This window comes from Haliotis cracherodii, unplaced genomic scaffold (genome assembly GCF_022045235.1).
Source record: "Haliotis cracherodii isolate W230 unplaced genomic scaffold, xgHalCrac1.p SCAF_17, whole genome shotgun sequence".
Lineage (NCBI taxonomy): Eukaryota > Metazoa > Mollusca > Gastropoda > Lepetellida > Haliotidae > Haliotis > Haliotis cracherodii.
The window spans coordinates 12,096,488-12,117,722 of NW_027266272.1; the positions used below are offsets into that span (position 1 = coordinate 12,096,488).

Consider the following 21,235-nt stretch of genomic DNA (forward strand, 5'->3'; position numbering starts at 1 on the left):
AATCTTCATTCCTTGGTCCTGGGGATTTTGTTTCAAAACGTGGTGACCATCCGAGGTTCTGATCAATTTGTCAAACATGAAAGCAAAGTTTACTGAGGAAACAGTATGTGAAATGCTGCACTTCCACGTTGATAAATCTACATAAAATTAGGGGGTAAGACATTTAGGCAAGATGTAGGCATCCCCATGGGCACCAACTGCGCTCCCCTTCTTGGTGATCTGTTTCTGCATGTATGCATATGATTGAGAATTTCTGCTCGTTTAGCAAAGTCAAAAAATGGTAATTTAAGTTTAACTGAAACTTCAGGCAAATCGATGATCTGATATCGACCTGATATAACCATCAAATAGCCTATTTCCTTCCATTGATTTATCCACCTGAAATAGAAATAAAGGAGGCCAGTGAAACCGCTTCGATCTGTTTCATATTTAGATCTATGCATAAAGATGAAGAGATTATGTATTATATTTAAGTAGAAAACGGAGATATAGGGGGTATAGATATGTTATTTACTGACCAATAACGAGTTCCTGTGATTCAGAGTGACAAAACTCTCGCCACAAGAGTGTATGACAAGAGGGGTGACTTCAGCATACCAACGGTCAACTTTCCCTTCATGTCGAGCTACATCCCAGCAGCTTCAGCCCTTGGTGTCGACATTTCACAACTTTTTAAGTACAATGGAGCATATGTTCTTTCTACCAAGATTCAAAAGAGCGTCATACAAATCTTGCTAAGAAATTGTTTGATCAAGGTTACATCATTCAAGGCCTCAGTAAAGCTTTTAAAAAGTTTTATGGTAGACATGTGGAGGCCATTTCCAAATCAGTGACTAAAATTATGTCCGATGCAATTCTGTAGTTTGACTTATATCATATGCTCCCGTGGTTTTTTTTAGGTGAACAATTGACTTGCCTTTGCATGTGTTTGTGGTGGGTGGCACCGGTTGGGCAGGATACGCTCGCCTTTTCGCGAACACTATCATATCATCGTATCTTTCGTATCATCAGTACATGTTCATGATATACGCGGGACTCGTACAATCGACTCCGTTTAGGCAGAGATTAATTTGCACTTCCAGTAACAAAGTAGGATATAGAGTGTTACGAAGGTGTCACGAGCGGGGAAGGAGCTCGACCAGACGATGATATAAGGGACATAACTCCGGTCAAAATGGCATTCGGAGGAGGTCACAGTTTCATCCGAGTTAGCCGAAGTCGCACAACGTTGATCCGATTATTCAATATGGCTGCTGGAGGACCGAGTGTGTGGTATCAGAAGGAGGTGACGGTAGGCGCAAAGAAACGAGGCTGTCATCTCATATCTGACGACATTGTGAAACAATTTCCTGAAATAAAAAAGATATCCGTGGGACTCCTGCATATACACAGTGAGTTAACTACATATCTGAGAGCATGTTTATCCGTCTGTTCAGTATTCGATCAGCATACTAACCCAGTTTACCAATATGACTACCAATAACGCTAAATACCATCGACATGTTGACTTAAATAAATACGATAGTCTGAAGTTTTATGTATTATATTTATTTGATTGATGAAATTGATTTAGTATATTATTTATATTATATTTAGTTATATATATAGTTTATGCACACATTGACAAATATATTCATGTTTTTATTTTGTAGTCAAACACACGTCAGCAAGCCTTGCATTGAATGAAGTAAGTAAATAAAGTATTCATCACATGATAGACCTATCTTTCTACAATGGCATAATGGATTGTAACTGTCAGTGCCAAATTTTTTAGAATACGGTTTTTCAATCAGTAGAAACTAGCACTGTTCCTGTAGTCCTTGCCAAACTGCCCAATGGTTAAGGTATCATTAGGCCATTTTTAAAGTGTTTTGCTGTATGTTATTATAAGGACAAGTGGAATAGAAATGTTAGTTTCTATCACTGATTTTAGACAAGACATCACTCAACGCTCAACATGAAAAAAACCCACCAGGCTTGTATATTTAAATAGAATAACATCTATTTATTTTATCATGATTAAAAGAGGCAATGAAATTACGCCTTGAAGCAACAAAATATAATTGTTTTTATACTTGCTGTGATCATCCATCGGAACTACTCTCTTTTTTCCATTGATCCATGAGCTGTATGTCATCCATGACATATACATTTATCTGCCACAAGCAATTTTTTAACTGATGCTTGTCGTAAGAGTCGACGAAATGGGATCTGGTGGTCAGACTCGCTGACTTGGTCGGTGCATGTCATCATATCACAATTGATGTCAATCACTGATTGTCTGGTTCAGACTTGATTATTTACAGACTGACGTCATACAACTGGAATATTGCTGAGTGTTGCGTTGAACAACAAACAAAGAAACAAACAACATGTGGAAATTCCTCTGACACTAATTATAGCTCATTTACTCATGTTTTGTTTCAGAACTGGGATCCTGATGTCAGGTATGGCAAATAATCAGTCCAGTAAAGCTTCAGTAAAGTTCAGATATTCTGTAAAGCATCAGTACTGTTTCAAAATGTAATCTACATCAACTGTATGTAGAATCTCAGAATCCCTTCTCTTTGGAGGGTCTGAATAGCGACTTTGATTACAGCTTGCAGGGAACTGTGGGTCCATAACAGAGTTTTACTGTAGCTTCCAAATTCATATTTGTTAGATGTTAATACATTGACTAAATTTGTCTTAAATTATATTGGGGTGACACCTACACTATCCTGTGACACCTACACTATCCTGTGACACCTACACTATCCTGTTAGCCATTGGTGAATTAATATTCTTAAAGACTTGTAAAATTCTGTTTGTCTCTTGATACTCTATTGCAATTTTCTGTCTTTACTAAAAATTGTTGTGCCTGCTCCCCTGGATTAGTCATTCCTTGTTACTGTATGTTGGCGGTGGCGGGTAGCCTGGTGGATAAAGTGTTTGCTCGTCACACCGAAGGCCTGGGTTTGAATCCCCCACATGAGTACAATATTGGAAACCCCTTTCTGGTGTTCCCCAGCATGAAATTACTGGAATATTCCTAAAAATCTCGTAAAACCATACTCACTGTTTCTGTATGGACTTGGATTAACTATTCTTACTAGCCAGGAAGAAATTTGACTAGGCAATGGCTTTGGACGAGTATCTAAGGTCAGACTTTAATTCCATAACACTGATTCTGTTCAAACTCTTCAAGAATACTGAAAGACATGATTTCATTCTTTCAATCTTCAAATACAAAATGTTGAAGCACAAATTCAACACGTTCAAGATTTACCTAATTCACTGTGCAGAGTCGCATCTCTGGGGCAAGCCAGAAACCTGTGATTGCGGGTTTGTCAACACCTTGAAGCCTCCATCGCTTTGGGCTTTCCTCCAAGATCAAGTTGGCATACTGGAATACTGTTAAAAACAGTGTTAAACTCAACTCACTCACTCACATACCTCAATATGTTAGTGGTCGTCTTGTGTGTTTTGATAATTGTGGCAAGTGAATTGTTCTTAACGAATTGTTTGTCTATGACTAGTTCATAAAATACTCATGGTCAGGCTCGCAGACTTGGTTGATGCATGTCATCGTATCCCAATTGCGTGGATCGATGCTCATGATATCAATCACTGGATTGTCTGGTCCTATTTACAGACGGCTGTCATATAGCTGGAATATTGCTGGAATATTGCTGATTGCGGCATTAAACAACAAACAAACAAATCATAAAATGCCCAGGTGTCTTACACTGAATCTAAATGTAATTGTATTTTTCCATGAAGTGTGTTATATTCATCTCCACAGTGTTACCATGGTTACTTTTGTTCTCCTTCCAGGGTTGACATGGAGATGATGCTAAATAAGATAGTTCCAGAGGTTTGTGAAATTTATTAGTTATTTCAAGTTTTGTGTAAACATTTGTGAAATAATACAAAATATTTACCAAACTCTTCTTGCAGATTTTCAAGACAACGGATTAAAAGTATTGTGAAAACATAGATGCATCATGAGAACTGTATTTTCATCTTCTACTACACTACACCTTTTTGAATTACATCCGAGACTTGGTGGAACGCAAAGATTTCATTGTTTTATGTTTGTCATCATCTTCTCGAGGCAAGACTGTCCTCTAGGCTACCGGTATATGGAATCCAAGTTTTCACCGTTGACATTTCAAGTCTACTTATCTTGGTTGGATCTGGGCACCACCCCATGTTGAACACGAGTTGTGTCCCTTGTGATCAAAACGGGATATCCAATCAGATTGCTGTTCTTTTTTCGAATGGCTTCACATTGATGACTACCATAACACCTGGTCGATCAGATAACGAAAAGATTTTAGTTTTCATCCTTGACAGATAAACAAAATAAAAGATTGCCACAGTAAAGATACTAACTTGTTACTGCCACATTTCACTCTTGCGATAATAGAGGCATGCGGACTACACAATATCAGGAAGGACTGCACATCGCAATAACATGAAATGCTCAGCATGGGTCATCAAAAAATAGCACTGCATCTCAGTCACTAGGATTTCAAGTTTAAAAACACTGAAGTTTGCACTCAAATATATAAAAGTACCTGAGCGAGTTGATAAAAAACCACTTCGAAAATATTTGTCTTTACCTGATTTGTGGATTCATTTTAGTGCAAATTGACAATTGGTTGCTGTGGCCATAGCAGCAACCAGTTTTTTGGGACCCGGGTGTTGATTTTGTAAAAGGTTCTCTGATTGGACTATGAATATATGTGATAGTCCTCGCTTGTTCCAGCACAGAAAAGTAGATTTGAAATTGTAAGTGTTAAAACTGGACTTTGATACAGGCTTATGAACATGCTTGCCTCGGGAAGAATCAAGATGGTTTGTCATGGACTCCTGACAATCATGACTGTTATGAGCCCTGTTAGAGCATAAGTTGTTTTCTGTCTTCAGGGAGCTGGTTACCTTCATTCCTGTGAGGGTCCGGATGATATGGTGAGCAATTTCTTGATAGAATATGTTATTTTCTCATTCTTGAATCCTTGAATTTCTTGAATTCAAGGTACAGTAAGTAATTTTCTGAGGTACAATAGGATGTTTGTTATACCCACCAGTGGATCATTACACTACCAGTGGATCATTACACCACCTGTTTATCATTACACCACCAGTGAATCATTACACCACCAGTGGATCATTACACTACCAGTGGATCATTACACCAAACAGTGGATCATTACACCACCAGTGGATCATTACACCACCATTGGATCATTACATCACCAGTGGATCATTACACCACCAGTGGATCATTACACCACCATTGGATCATTACACCACCAGTGGATCATTACACCACCAGTGGATCATTACATCACCATTGGGTCATTACACCACCTGTTTATCATTACATCACCAGTGGATCATTACATCACCAGTGGATCATTACATCACCAGTGGATCATTACATCACCTGTGGATCATTACACCACCAGTGGATCATTACACCACCAGTGGATCATTACATCACCAGTGGATCATTACATCACCAGTGGATCATTACACCCACCAGTGGATCATTACATCACCAGTGGATCATTACACCACCAGTGGATCATTACACCACCATTGGATCATTACATCACCAGTGGATCATTACACCACCAGTGGATCATTACACCACCATTGGATCATTACACCACCAGTGGATCATTACACCACCAGTGGATCATTACATCACCATTGGGTCATTACACCACCTGTTTATCATTACATCACCAGTGGATCATTACACCACCAGTGGATCATTACATCACCAGTGGATCATTACATCACCAGTGGATCATTACACTAGTGGATCATTACACCACCAGTGGATCATTACACCCACCAGTGGATCATTACATCACCATTGGATCATTACACCACCATTGGATCATTACACCACCAGTGGATCATTACATCACCATTGGATCATTACATCACCAGTGCATCATTACACCACCATTGGGTCATTACACCCACCAGTGGATCATTACATCACCAGTGGATCATTACACCACCAGTGGATCATTACATCACCAGTGGATCATTACATCACCTGTTTATCATTACATCACCAGTGGATCATTACATCACCAGTGGATCATTACACCACCAGTGGATCATTACATCACCAGTGGATCATTACATCACCAGTGGATCATTACATCACCTGTGGATCATTACATCACCAGTGGATCATTACACCCACCAGTGGATCATTACATCACCAGTGGATCATTACACCCACCAGTGGATCATTACATCACCTGTGGATCATTACATCACCAGTGGATCATTACACCCACCAGTGGATCATTACATCACCAGTGGATCATTACACCCACCAGTGGATCATTACATCACCAGTGGATCATTACATCACCAGTGGATCATTACATCACCAGTGGATCATTACACCACCATTGGATCATTACACCACCACTGGATCATTACATCACCAGTGGATCATTACACCACTAGTGGATCATTACACCCACCAGTGGATCATTACATCATCAGTGGATCATTACACTAGTGGATCATTACACCACCACTGGATCATTACATCACCAGTGGATCATTACACTAGTGGATCATTACACCCACCAGTGGATCATTACATCATCAGTGGATCATTACACTAGTGGATCATTACACCCACCAGTGGATCATTACATCACCAGTGGATCATTACACCCACCAGTGGATCATTACATCACCAGTGGATCATTACACCACCAGTGGATCATTACATCACCAGTGGATCATGACACCACCAGTGGATCATTACACCACCAGTGGATCATTACATCACCAGTGGATCATTACACCACCAGTGGATCATTACACCCACCAGTGGATCATGACACCACAAGTGGATCATTACATCACCAGTGGATCATTACACCACCAGTGGATCATTACACCACCATTGGATCATTACACCACCAGTGGATCATTACACCACCATTGGATCATTACACCACCAGTGGATCATTACACCCACCAGTGGATCATTACATCACCATTGGATCATTACACCACCAGTGGATCATTACACCACCATTGGATCATTACATCACCAGTGGATCATTACACCACCAGTGGATCATTACACCACCATTGGATCATTACACCACCAGTGGATCATTACACCACCAGTGGATCATTACATCACCATTGGGTCATTACACCACCTGTTTATCATTACATCACCAGTGGATCATTACATCACCAGTGGATCATTACATCACCAGTGGATCATTACATCACCTGTGGATCATTACACCACCAGTGGATCATTACACCACCAGTGGATCATTACATCACCAGTGGATCATTACATCACCAGTGGATCATTACACCCACCAGTGGATCATTACATCACCAGTGGATCATTACATCACCAGTGGATCATTACATCACCAGTGGATCATTACACCACCAGTGGATCATTACACCACCAGTGGATCATTACACCACCATTGGATCATTACACCACCAGTGGATCATTACACCCACCAGTGGATCATGACACCACCATTGGATCATTACATCACCAGTGGATCATTACACCACCACTGGATCATTACATTACCAGTGGATCATTACACCACTAGTGGATCATTACACCCACCAGTGGATCATTACATCATCAGTGGATCATTACACTAGTGGATCATTACACCACCACTGGATCATTACATCACCAGTGGATCATTACACTAGTGGATCATTACACCCACCAGTGGATCATTACATCATCAGTGGATCATTACAGTAGTGGATCATTACACCCACCAGTGGATCATTACATCACCAGTGGATCATTACATCATCAGTGGATCATTACACTAGTGGATCATTACACCCACCAGTGGATCATTACATCACCAGTGGATCATTACACTAGTGGATCATTACACCACCAGTGAATCATTACATCACCAGTGGATCATTACATCACCAGTGGATCATTACATCACCAGTGGATCATTACACCCACCAGTGGATCATTACATCACCAGTGGATCATTACATCATCAGTGGATCATTACACTAGTGGATCATTACACCACCAGTGGATCATTACATCACCAGTGGATCATTACATCATCAGTGGATCATTACACTAGTGGATCATTACACCACCAGTGGATCATTACATCACCAGTGGATCATTACATCATCAGTGGATCATTACATCATCAGTGGATCATTACACCCACCAGTGGATCATTACACCTCAAAAGTGCCTAGCCTAGAGATGACTGTTTTCAGGCTTGTGATTTAGCTGGAATATCGCTGATAGCACAAAGAGTACAGCATTATACAACAAACAAGCAAATAACCAGCATTAGAAATTGGCACTTGCCCCATAGTCCTTGCCAAACTGCCCAATGGTTAAGGTATTAGGACCAGTAGAAATGTGCCAATTTTGAGGGTTTTGCTATATATTAACATTATAAGGAATTGTGGACTAAAACTGTCAGTTTCTATCGCTGTTGGGGGGCGGTCGGGTAGCCTGGTGGTTAAAGCGTTCGCTCGTCCCGGGTTCGATTCCTGACATGGGTACAATATGTGAAGCCCATTTCTGGTGTTCCCCAGCCGTGATATTGCTGGAATATTGCTAAAAGCGGCGTAAAACCATACTCACTCACTCACTCTATCGCTGATGGCGTAAAGGCAGACACACTCACTCCCTGAAGGTGTTACTTGTCTTCCAGCCAGCGCATGTGAAGGCGGCTCTGATCGGCAGCAGTGTCACGGTGCCGGTCACCGACGGCAAGATGAACATGGGGACATGGCAGGGTATGTGGCTGTGTGAACACCGCAACCATGCAGGTCAGTATCAGATAACATGGCAGGGTGTGTGAACACGGCAACCATGCAGGTCAGCTACAGATAGCCTGTGTCATGAACATTGATATCATTGGTTGATGGATGACTTGATTTTTTTCAAACCGTTGCCATAGTGCTGGAATATTGCTCAGTGCAGAATTAAACAAACAAACAAACATAGGCAATAGTTGGCATTCATAAAGGTCAGTCTTCTTAAGGGCAAGTGAGCTTATGTCATGGATAAATGTCTTTCATTCTTAGTGCCTCATAAACATCTTCTCAGAAAACACTAGATCCACGAAGCTGATACTTCACATGCTTGTTCCTTGATTCAGTGCCATCTGAATTTGTTGAAGAGGTCATCTTAAAAATGCTGTTTGTGGCCATTACCAGTTGGGTTTGTTTCAAATGTTATGAAGTTTGATGTGTGATGTTAACTGAGGATGGACGAGTTCTGTGTGAGTAACAAGTTTAGCAAGTGGGACAATTCTCTCCTCTGCAGGTTCTCGACATCTAGTAGCAACACTGCAGGGAGCTACAAAACAATAGCATTTGTTGATGTGTAACGAAGAACTCCACTGCACAGCTGTTTGATGGGTTCAGCTGCAAGAGACCATATCTTTCAGCTGCATTTGAAGACTTGTATCTATACATTTGTGTACATGTATTGTCTTGCCTTTTACTTTGTTTGTTCATGGATCTGCAGGATTTGTTTAGTATATTTTCCTGTCTATTAAGAATATTTCTGTTTTGAGAAAAGAGTGGCCGTTTTTGAAACCTAAAGTTGATGGTAATCATCCTAAAATAACATATAGACGAAACAAGAACAACAAAGTTCACTGAACCTGCTTCCGTGAACGTCCTGGTTATAATTCGTCTTCAGCAACCCATGCTTGTGGTAAGAGGCTACTAACAGGATCAAGTGGTCAGGCTTGCTGACTTTGTTAATGCATGTCATTGGATCGCATTTGTGTAGGTCGATGCTCATGATGTCAATCACTGGATTGTGTAGTCCAGATTTGATTATTTGTTGACTGTGGTCATAGAGCTGGAATATTGCTGAGTGCAACAGTAAACAACAAACAAAACTCTAACCCTTCTTAATTATCCCTACATAGGATACATTAAGAGATATTTTAAAGTTGATTTTTGATATCTGTAAAAAATGGTTTATGGTTTTGAAAATGAATCCCTTGACCATTCAAAAGTGTGAACTATTATATGTATAATGTCTTGATATGTCATGGATGACTACAATATGTTGGGGTAGAATTGTTGTGAGAGAAGATACAATTGATACCCTGATGCCATAGGACGATGATCGTGCTGTCAACCTCTGGTTTGTTTGGCCATGATTCCTTGGTCATGTTCATGTTGCTGGAAAATTGCCGTGTCTTAAAACAAACATACAAGGGTGAGTTCCCTTGCCAAATACGTTATTAGTAGTCTTAATACATAATACTAGAAGATTTTGTAAAAAGCCACTATGCTTGTCATAAGAGGAGACTAATGGGATCGGGTGTTCAGGCTCGCTGTTGTGGTTGATGCATGTCATCGTATCCCAATTGCGTGGGCCCAGACTCGATTATTTACAGACTGCTGTCATATAGCTGGAATACTGCTGATCATTGTTAAAACAAACAAACAAACAAACAAACTTGAAGAATTTGATTTTATTCTGTTAATGTTGCTAAAAAGCACAAACGTTTCAGCCATATGAGAATGTATCTCTACATTTTTTTACATAAGATTATCACATGGTATATTATTCTTTTAATGTATGGTATTGTATAAACATGTGTATAATGTATCAGTGGATATAATTTATTCCTCAAACGACAATTGTTTCAGATAAAATAATGTACAGTTATGTCATGAATAAAAACCGTTGTGTATGATGGCATAGTGTTTATCAGTGGCAAGAGAAGGACAAAAGGCAGAGTGTTTTGGAAAATATAAACTTGAGAGCCCTCACTAAACCCACTGTAATCGCACCATCACACATGGTCTAGTGGATAAGGGGAGGTACCAAAAGGCGTTAGTAGATGGTACTTTTTGTTACCCTGCCTGACCCTCGTCATTAAGGGATAAAAAACAAGGACCGGGCGCACTCACGCACGTACGCACGCACGCACACATACACACATCCGCCCACGCTTGAAGAAGTGGCGACTGCTGATAAAAATCTCAAGAACAAAAGTCAACTTTTTCAGCTTGATTATTTAAACCTTTCGCTGGCAAAAACGACTCGATGGCAAATATGTCCCCACTCGCTCATCGGGACAAGGGTGGCCCAGTCGTCTGAGGCTCTCATTCGCTGTGCAGTGTTTCCCCTTTGGGGACACTAGAAACATGTGATTGTGGATTTGAATCCTGGTTCGCTCCGATTATGTTTCTAGGTTTGTCAGCACCATACCCGTGATCGTTGGTTTCACGAAAGTGTAAACGTCTTATGACCTGCATAACTTCGGGCTTTCCTCTCACATCAAGCTGACAGGCGGTGATATAACTGGAATGTTGTTTAATACGGCGTCATCTCGCTCATCAATGGCGGAAACGGCCCCTTAAGATACCACGTGTAAGAAAGCGCCAACGAATATGATATTATTTGAAGATGGTGTATTTAACCAGTCATTCGATATTTCAAAACATTTATTAAATATCATAGAACATTAGATCATTTTGAAAACCACATAACATACATCTCGTGTTTCAGTAGCCAAACGCCCCGACGTTCAAATTGTCAAATATTTCAGATATGAAATATATATTTTCTATCACCGAAGTATATTTTGAAGCCCCATAGGAATACTAAAAATGCCCCACCGTGAAGATCCGGGGTAGAATAGGTCTTCAGCAACTCGTGCTTTGTGGTAAAAGGCGACTGTGCTTGTAAGAGGCGACTAACGGGATCGGGTGGTCAGGCTGCTGACTTGGTTGATACATGTCATCGTACCCCAAATGCATGGATCGATGCTCATGATCATGCTGATGCTGAGTTAAACAGCAAACAAACAAACAAAACACAATGCCCCGTGAAAGCTCGGGGCAGGTGAAAAGATAACCCTCTCGGCATATGAAATCATGTGAAACTTGGAAGCTTGTTTAATATCCTATAAATTTGTCGGACACAAGAGTCGGAGAATTGTGGAAAACACTTTCCATAGGTCTGTCTGTTTTTTAACACCGCACTATGCAATATTCCAGCCATATGACGGCGGTCAGTAAATAATCGAATCTGGATCAGACAATCCAGTGATTGGCATCATAATCATCGATCAACGTAATTGGGATACGATGACATGCATCAACCAAATCAGCGAGCCTGAACACCCGATCGCGTTAGTCACCACTTTCGACAAGCATGGGTTGCTGACGGCCATTTGTAACCCGGATGTACACGGGTCGACCAGACACAGAACACAAGTATGACGAGAAAGCATGTATGTTTGTTTTTCTTTGTTAGTGTTTACCAATGCTCAATAGAGGAACACTCTCAATCTCAAAGGAACAAAGGAGACGCCACGGTGTGTATTTTACAGTTTTATTTGACCTCGACACGTGCAGTGACACCACGAGGACCGCTGTTCCTATGACCGCTGCACGCGCACAGTGGAACAGACCGTAAAGATCCAGCGCCGGTCCCTGCCGAAAGAAAAAATAATGTTACAATTTGAAAATATACAATTGCCTATGAGGCCCAGCGCCAGTCGCCACACAATTACTCGTGAGTGAGTGGGTGAGTTTGGTTTTTCGCCGCTTTTAGCAATATTCCAGCAATATCACTGAAGGGAACACCAGAAATGGGCTTCATACATTGTACCCATGTCGGAAATCTAACCCGGGTCTTTGGTGTGACGAGCGAACGCTTCAACCACTAGGCTACCCGACCGCCTCTCACACCATTACTATCTTGGCAGAGAATTGATTTCGCTCATGAGCGTGATTTGATTGGGCGGCTATGTTTAATAGCGTCCTTTGAATAGAGCATAAAACAAAGCTATGGTACAGATTGGTATTTATTATAGAAGACTGAAGTTAATATTGGCAATGGAGGATGCAGTTTGTACAAATGATCTCGGTATGATACTCGTATATCGCGATGCATCAAATTTTCGGTGAATCGCTGCATCCGCTATAATGGCATCGCTACTTCAAGGAGGAGTGGTCACTACCCCAAAACAAACTATCAAGTGGAAAATGCCCTTAATCTCCAAACATAAGGCTGATGTGTCAAACTGCTAATGTCATATGTGCATTAGTTTTACAGTGCTGAACGCACAGCTGCAGTCGGTATTGTAGTTGTAACAAAATATATGATTGTGTTTTTTCAAGTTTTCATTCTCAAGGCAGGTAAAAATCAAGTTTAAAGTATTTAATACACGACTTACTCCTTTTTGTTGTTATGGAGACTGAATGCCCCTCTGAGGACTTTCCCGGCAGGCACCTTGAAGTCCATGGTCTTGTCGTAGTCGTTCTGCCAGGCGGTGTATGTGCACTCCGTCAGCATGACGTCTACAAACAAGGGCCACAGTACACTGTTCCACACTATGTACGTACTTATTCCATGATTCAGAGACCTATAAACAATGCAGAAATCGATCCGTGAAGATCCGGGGTGGAATGGGTCTTCAGCAACCCATGCTTGCCGTAAAAGGCGACTATGCTTGTCGTAAAAGGCGACTATGCTTGTCGTAAAAGGCGACTATGCTTGTCGTAAAAGGCGACTATGCTTGCCGTAAAAGGCGACTATGCTTGTCGTAAAAGGCGACTATGCTTGTCGTAAAAGGCGAAGAACAGGATCGGGTGGTCAGGCTCGCTGACTTGGTTGATGCATGTCATTGATCCCAATTGCGTGGATCGATGCTCATGATGTCAATAACTGGATTGTCTGGTCCAGACTCTATTATTTACAGACCGCCGTCATATAGCTGGAATATTGCTGAGTGCGGCGTTAAACAAAAAAACAACTTGCAGAAATCATCATGATGCATGTTTCGTTTTGATAATGTTTGTAAATATTGTCAAATCCAATTTACAAGTTCAAGTGTGTACATCGTTACATACATAACTACGATAGTTTTATATGTCTACACTACCGGCATGGACTGCTGCAGACCAATTCTAACCAGTATCTTCACTGGTCTCGCATGGCGTTGACAAACCGCAAAAAACAAACTGGACGAACCGGGATTCGAACCTACGATCATAGATTTATTGCACGCCCAAGGGACGCAACTCTGCATTGCGAATTGCGGGGCCTACATATCCTTACAATCAGATCTTAGTTCTTACTACCGTTCAACAAAGATATGAGCACATCCCATTACGTCACGTCAGAACGTCCTTTGGCAAATTTTGACTGACCAATGAAATAACTAACAAGAAGTCGACATTAGCCAATCAGAAAGCAGCATACTTGCACTACAGCATCAGCTTCAAACTATCGACTTCCATAATATTTTTCAGACAACGCTTTAAAAAATGTTTTCATAAAATTATATCGAGTAAAAATTTCAAAACTTAACAGAAAACTGGAATGTCTAATAGATGGCCGATATTGTATGTCAATGGAAAGTCTCTTCTGTTTCAAATGTTTATCCCACTGAAGCGAAAGATGCTCAGAGACAGACGATGATTTTGACGGAATCAGTAACGTTATGTAGTCCGTAACTGTCGTTCGGAATACCTCGTGTTGACTTTTTCGATGTTGCATGATTAGAGAAAACGCCCCGATTGTCAATTTATCCATCTGGTAAGCCACGCTTTGACTGGTCGGGTAAAAAGGTCGTTCTGACGTGGCTCCGGTGGAATGTCCTCGGATCTTTGTTTAGCGGTACCGCCAACTAAGATCTGATTTTAATGAGATTGCGGCGCCTCTGACTGTGGACAATTTGATCGTCAATGAAGACGTCGTGGTTATAAATGATGCTCAATAATGATTTGGGCTAAACGCATCGTGACTTGATGAAGAAAGGTGGGAAGAAAGCTAAGGTACTGACCATTTTATCTAAAGAAAAAAATGTCCCCGAAAACTGCACCAGACTGTTGAAAATAACACAATTGTCTGCCACGATTGTAATCCGACTAGACAAAATCGGCTGAATTTCCCGAATGTTAGGCTGCGTTCACACAGTGCCGGGGGCGGTCGGGTAGCCTAGTGGTTAAAGCGTTCGCTCGTCACGCCGAAGACCCGAGTTCGATTCCCGACATGGGTGAAATGTGTGAAGCCCATTTCTGGTGTCCCCCGCCGTAATATTGCTGGAATATTGCTAAAAGCGGCGTAAAACCATACTCACTTACTCACTCACTCTCACAGTGCCGATTATGGTTCCCGTTTGAGATCGAGAGCGCTACGACACGAAAGTGAAAAAGTCGGATTACTATCATCAATGACCTTGAATGTCCTATCAATGTCTGAACACATTCGTATACGTTCGTAACAGAGACCTACGGATCGGGAAAGGTCCAGAGAGGTCGGCCAAGCACTACCGACAGTATAGTGCGGGAATTCGGGAACATTCGGGAAACTCGGCCGATTTTGTCTAGTTGGATTACAATCGTGACTATGTCGTGACAGATTCTGCTCTATCGGATCAAAATCGTAACAATTTCCTGTGTTGCATGGACGGTGTCTTGTGGATCGGGACGCTGTCGTGATGAACGGGCATGAATTGTTCATTGCCGTTTCCTGTCGATTGCGTCCAGATCTTGCCGATACGAACCGTCTTTGTCGATTCACTGTCGGATCGCATTCGGGAGAATCAGGGCGCTGTCGGGACAGATTTGGTCGTTTTTTACCATGCGGAAGATACAAATCGGATCAGATTCGAATTGAGAATCGGGACGAATTCGGCTGGAAACGGCGGAATCGGGACGCTTCCTGAACAATATCTGATCATTTGTGAATTTCCCGCCACGAATCACAGGATCTTGATCAGACTTTTGACAATTTTCTTTCGGGAATGGTCCTATCAAGGACGGCAGTAAACATCCTCAATGTGTCAGAGCCCTTACCAGGGATCGTGCAGCACCTGAACTTGAACTGTCTGTCCTCGCGACGGTTGCTATGGCGACTGTCTATCCCGGTGATGACGCCCTGGTCAGGGCATTGAAACAGAAGAAGTTCGTCGTAGTTGTTGGCGTAGGAGTCACTCTGGCTGGCTGTCAAGAAGACGCTAAATATACGCACGGAAAGTACATTTGACCACGTAGTTAGCTTTAGAAAGTTTACTGATATACTAGTTTTATACTTCTCATGACAAGTAAAAGAACATGCACAATTGGAAGGCTGTGTGTTGCAATACTCACCAGCCATGACAAATGAACTATAGTCATGAGCGTGAGTGAGTTGGGTTTAACGCCGCTTTTAACAGTATTCCAGTTATATCACGGCGTGTCAGCTTAATGTGGGGGGAAAGCTTAGGCGTTTACCACTTCGGTGAAACCCACGAGCACGGGTGTGGTGCTGACAAACGTAGAACCATTATCGGGGCGAATCGGGATTCGAACCCACAATCATAGGTTTCTGGCGTGCCCAGGGGACGCAACTCTGCACAGCGAATCGCGGAGCCTTAGACGAGTGGGCAATCCGTGAGCCCCTGTTGTCATGAGAAAACCCCGTGTGTTCTTAAACGTCCTTAGAATAATGTAGAATATAAATGCACCGTATCATCAAAATGTTAGAATGTCCATGTCTTGTTTCTCGGGATCCTTCAGATAAGTTCGATTCACATCAGGACAAACGTTTCACTTCATGCCATTTCGCTCTCGGTTTTTTTTCGGGGATCGTTTTGTTGAGATCGAAATTTTCGAATCGAAATGGTATAGCAATAAAACCAAATTATAGAAAGCTCACATCTGATTGACTCAAGAACATACGATGCTTTCATTTCGATTGGGATGCAAAAGTTCGCTCACACCATGCCGACGTTGATGTGCAGACAACAGGGCTACAGTTAGATTTACTCCCTTAAGACGATTCTTAATTATTTTTTAATTCGATTTCCCAAAATCTCCAACCTAAATTCTGTGTACTAAATCAGAACAATGATAAAAAGAAGTTTGTTTGTTTGTTGTTTAACGCAGCTTTTAGCAATATTCCTGCTATATAACCGCGATAAAATGAAGTTCCCGATATGCAAATGTCATCAGAACGGGTTACGTAAAAATAGTGCCTCAAAATAGACCACCTGGTTCCGTGGGTACCAGGCAGCGCAAGCGCAGCCTACCCATGGAACCAGTCTGCGGAATGGAAATTTAATCTAAGAAGGCGGACTAGTACCGAAATACAAGAGAATGTACTGTAACTAGTCCTCTAGCCACCCAGCCCATTTCTGGTATCCCCTGGCTTGATATTGCTGGAATATTGCTAAAAGCTGCGTAAAACAATACTCACTCATCTAGCCACCACGCGAACATGTACTCACGTGACCACGCGCATGACGCCGTTGCCCCCGTCCTAGCACAAGCGAGGGACCAGCGTCTGTCCTCCCGGTAGTTGCTGTGCTCGCTGTAGATGGAACTGAGAGACGTCCCCGACGGGCACTGGCGTTTAAAGGACTGGTCCCAGTCGTTGACAAAAACCGCAGCGTTACACAGGCAAACCGTTGCCAACACAGCCAGCACAAATACCTGATGAGATCGGCAAGGGCCAGATACAAAAGTGACAAAGAAATTGATACTATTCTTTTAAAGTGTAGAGTATAGCCTGGGTCCATCTGTATATCTTATCTCCAGCTCCAGAAAGGCAACAACAAGTACCATCTTTTAACGTCTTTTGGTATGACGCAGATCATTCCTCGGACCTTACGCTCTCGGGGGGCACGGGTGGCCCAGTCGTCTAAGGCGCCGTGATCCGCTGTGCATAGTTGCGTCCCTTGGGCACGCCAGAAACCTATGATTGTGGGTTCGAAACCCGGTTCACCCCGATTATGTTTCTAGGTTTGTCAGCACCATACCCGTGCTCGTGGGTTTCACCGAAGTGGTAAACGTCTAAGACCTGCATCACTTCGGGCTTTCCTCCCACATTAGGCTGACACGCCGCGATATAACTGGAATACTGTTAAAAGCGCCGTTAAACCCAACTCACTCACTCTCTCCGGGCGAACGCTCTACCACTACACCGCGGAGGCGGTCCTTGAAAATAAATACGTAATACTTCCTCGTACTGACATAACCAAGAAAACCGGAGCACGGCTGATACCATCGCTGACTTGGTTGATGCATGTTATCGATCTCAAATGCGTTGATCGATGCTCTTGATGTCAATCACTCGATTGTCTGGTCCAGACTCGATTATTTACAGACAGCTGTCATATAACTGGAATATTGCTGAGTGCGGCGTTAAACAACAAACAAACAAACTGCAAAATTAACAAACTTACCAAAAACTTCATGTTTTTTTCGCCGTGTACAAATGATGCACGTGCGTGATTAACAAGCTGTACGGCACACTTGCTCTGTGAACCTATTTATACACACGCACACGGATGAAAATGTATGTACACGTGGAAGCCAGTATTTCCCGGTTGAATATTTCCTGTGTATTATCGATCAGTCCGATTAAATTATTACCCGAAATATTTCTTTGAAAGTCGTTATAATACACAGTCCTCCTCGTGGACCCTGTGGATATCAGAAGTTTTGTACTACGTTCTTTGATCGCGAGGCTTTAAATATTATTTATTTATCCACGATGTGGTTCTGTATATTCGTCAGTGGCATGTAAATAATTTCATCTTCAAATGTATGAACAGGTAGCTCGTGTGTCAATCGATGTAACAATTGTGGCCAGGTGGAGATGTGTATTCGGAAATTAATATACCGATTAGGAATGTTCAAATCATGCTTTACTTTGTGCATGCTAATATATAATATAGGTTAAAATCACTGATCAATAAACAACTATATACACAAGCATTTTAAGTATAATGGGACGGCTCTACCCCATTTGTCAGACCGGTCAACAAAGAAGGGATGTGATAATAGGCTTGGTCTTCCTGTAGTTACAATACATCAGTCTAGATTTGTAGTCATTGAAGGATCTGATCTTCTCGGGGTCAGGGCCTTCCTCCATCACCGCGGTCCAGACGTCTTGAACTTGTGGGATTAAAATAAAGGAAGTGATATACATTGACACATTTGACGCAATCTAATGTTAACTGCATTGATCTCTAGTTTATACAGTCATTTGTATTAACATCACTGCTCAGCTTAAGAACTGGCTTGTTGGAAGAACAATGGATTAGAACTTGCATTGACCTTTAAAAAATAGTTAATTGATGTGATTGTTGTTCTTTATACGGTAATAAGTCTAATGTTTATTGCATTGAAAAGAAAATGATTACTAAAATACAGTTTATACAGCCTGTGTCTTAACATCTAAGGTCAGCTTAAGAACTGGTTTGAATAGTAATACGTATTCAGTTCTCTACTCAGCTTTTTCAGTTACTAATATTTTATACAGGAAGCTGCAACAGTACAAGCCTGACTTAATTTGGCAACATATAAAAAAATATAAGTAAAACTATAGTGGTTCCGTCCATGGACATAAATAGGGATAAAATGAGTTCCCAATTTGCCTACATTATTTTCTCAACTATGACCTATGTGAGGGTAAGCGGTCCGACAAATGGGGAGACAATTATGGGACAAATAGGCATTTAACTCGCATCACTTGGACCGAAAATACTGCTTTCGAATAAAAACATTACGTCCACTTTGTCCAAATATAACTGTCCGGCTAAATCCTGTCCGAGAAAGAAATTACAACTTTGGTAAAGCTGATAGAATGAGATTTTGTCTCAAACATAAACTGCCGAGCAAAAAGTTGCCCTTGAAAATTCACACAAAATCTGCGTACTGTGAATCGTGACCCTCGTGTTTCTGTAAATGGCTTGTGCACGTCACCTGTTGTGAGGTTAATGTGATGCATGCAATATCGCCTGTGATTGCACGTATTAAATATATTACCATCGAATAATCATTTCTTGTTCGTTTCATTTTAGCCACCATCGAACATGGCTGTATACTTTCTTTTCTCCGACAGTTTATATACTATTCCCCTCAACCCCGAACATCGAATGGTTAGTCCCTATAAAGAGCGTTATTAGCTTCAAGATGTTATCAAGGTATTTCGCTTTGTAGAATAACAAATATATTTCCGCTTTCGATAAAACAGTGGACTTTGTATAACAGGATAGTGTTAAATAAAAAACAGAAGGACAAAATTCAATAAAACGTAAATTTATTGAACCATTTAAATGTTTCAACGGAGAGAAGTAGACGTAATGTCAGTTTTCAGCACTAATATACTGGTGTTCAGGCGTAGGGCAGGTGACTAGCCCAGAGGTTAGAGTGTTCGCTCGTCACGCCGAAAGCCCGAGTTCGATCCCTACTTTGGTACAATGTATGAAGACCATTCCTGGTGTCCCCCGTTGATGTTCGGCTGGAGTTGTTAAAAAGCGGAGTAAAAACTGACCCACTAGAATTCGTGATCTAAGACGATCGTAACAATACTTTAGCAGGCTTAGGGCAGTCTTAGCGCTAAGATCGCTTTGTGAAACGGGGCACATGTAATCCTCGCTGTGTCATATCATTCATATCAGCCTTGTTGGTGCATAATGACGCCAGTGTGTCAGGCATAATGCGGAGTCTAGCTCTGGGAAGTAATCTTCTTGTACCTCAACATCCTCCTCCTCATCCTCAAGCAGCTCCAGGTCGTCAAAACTTAGCCTCATCGTCTGAGTCTCTACCTGGGCATGTAAATCCCTCTCCACCGTAGCGAGGACTTCCTCTTCTACCTGGTCGAAGTCAACCTCAAACTGCTCACTGTTCATATCTAGTTGCGCCCCCTGCTGTGCCAGGATCGCGATCATGGCGTCCGTCTGTTGAAGCAGGTAGTGTCTGTACATGAACAGTACGCCCTTGGTGATCTCGTAGCGTTGACTGAGGAGCTCCGACCCCGAAATGTGTCCACACCTCACAGCACGCTGTTTCCGAGTCGAGATGTTCTCCATCCGGGCTAGTAGTTCATCCATCTGGTGGTGAGCTCTATTGGCGAACGTCTCCGACCTCTGCATCATCGCAACGGTCTGAACGAGGGTTGTGATGGCATCCAACCGGGAGCTGAGGTCGTTCAACTGATGTACATCTCTGTCAGTGGGATTCTCGATCTCCCGTCTCTGCATCTTTGAGGGATATTTGGAGCTAGTGGGATGTTTTTAAATCTTAAGTAAACAGTTATCAGTATATAAAATAATTTCGCAAGTGCTTCTGAGTGCGAAGTTGCAACACTCGGAAGTGCTCGTAAAATTGTATCCGAGGATTCAAGCACTGTAAGTGTTCACACTGAAGTCAGCTCGGAGCGACTTTATATCATGAAAAT

At 41.9% G+C, this 21,235-nt stretch overlaps 2 protein-coding genes across 2 annotated transcripts; one reads left to right on the plus strand and one right to left on the minus strand.

Annotated features, from left to right (window-relative positions):
• Window positions 1-1,174: 1,174 nt before the first annotated feature.
• Window positions 1,175-10,715, plus strand: LOC139464387 (UPF0047 protein YjbQ-like). The gene is made up of 7 exons (XM_071245915.1): window positions 1,175-1,391; window positions 1,653-1,687; window positions 2,428-2,447; window positions 3,817-3,856; window positions 4,915-4,956; window positions 8,733-8,850; window positions 9,350-10,715. The coding sequence occupies exons 1-7, from the start codon at window positions 1,175-1,177 to the stop codon at window positions 9,394-9,396; spliced, it is 519 nt and encodes a 172-aa protein (XP_071102016.1). The 3' UTR covers window positions 9,397-10,715.
• Window positions 10,716-12,403: 1,688 nt separating this feature from the next.
• LOC139465178 (uncharacterized) lies at window positions 12,404-21,038 on the minus strand. Its single transcript, XM_071246866.1, has 5 exons — window positions 20,532-21,038; window positions 17,277-17,481; window positions 15,865-16,011; window positions 13,239-13,362; window positions 12,404-12,492 (listed from the first exon to the last, which is right to left on the minus strand). Exons 1-5 carry the CDS (start codon window positions 21,036-21,038, stop codon window positions 12,438-12,440), a joined length of 1,038 nt encoding a protein of 345 aa, XP_071102967.1. The 3' UTR covers window positions 12,404-12,437.
• Window positions 21,039-21,235: the final 197 nt, after the last annotated feature.

Bases quoted from the DNA above. Each gene is read 5' to 3' on its own strand.
- LOC139464387 (XM_071245915.1), top strand. From the start codon at position 1,175: ATGGCATTCGGAGGAGGTCACAGTTTCATCCGAGTTAGCCGAAGTCGC. The intron at 1,392-1,652 runs GTGAGTTAACTA...TTTATTTTGTAG, and splicing joins GGGACTCCTGCATATACACA to TCAAACACACGTCAGCAAGC. The intron at 8,851-9,349 runs GTCAGTATCAGA...TCTCCTCTGCAG, and splicing joins TGAACACCGCAACCATGCAG to GTTCTCGACATCTAGTAGCA.
- LOC139465178 (XM_071246866.1), bottom strand. From the start codon at position 21,038: ATGCAGAGACGGGAGATCGAGAATCCCACTGACAGAGATGTACATCAG. The intron at 17,482-20,531 runs GTACAAGAAGAT...CGATCTCATCAG, and splicing joins ATGAGGAGGAGGATGTTGAG to GTATTTGTGCTGGCTGTGTT. The intron at 16,012-17,276 runs GTGAGTACATGT...TCTTCTTGACAG, and splicing joins GGCGTCATGCGCGTGGTCAC to CCAGCCAGAGTGACTCCTAC.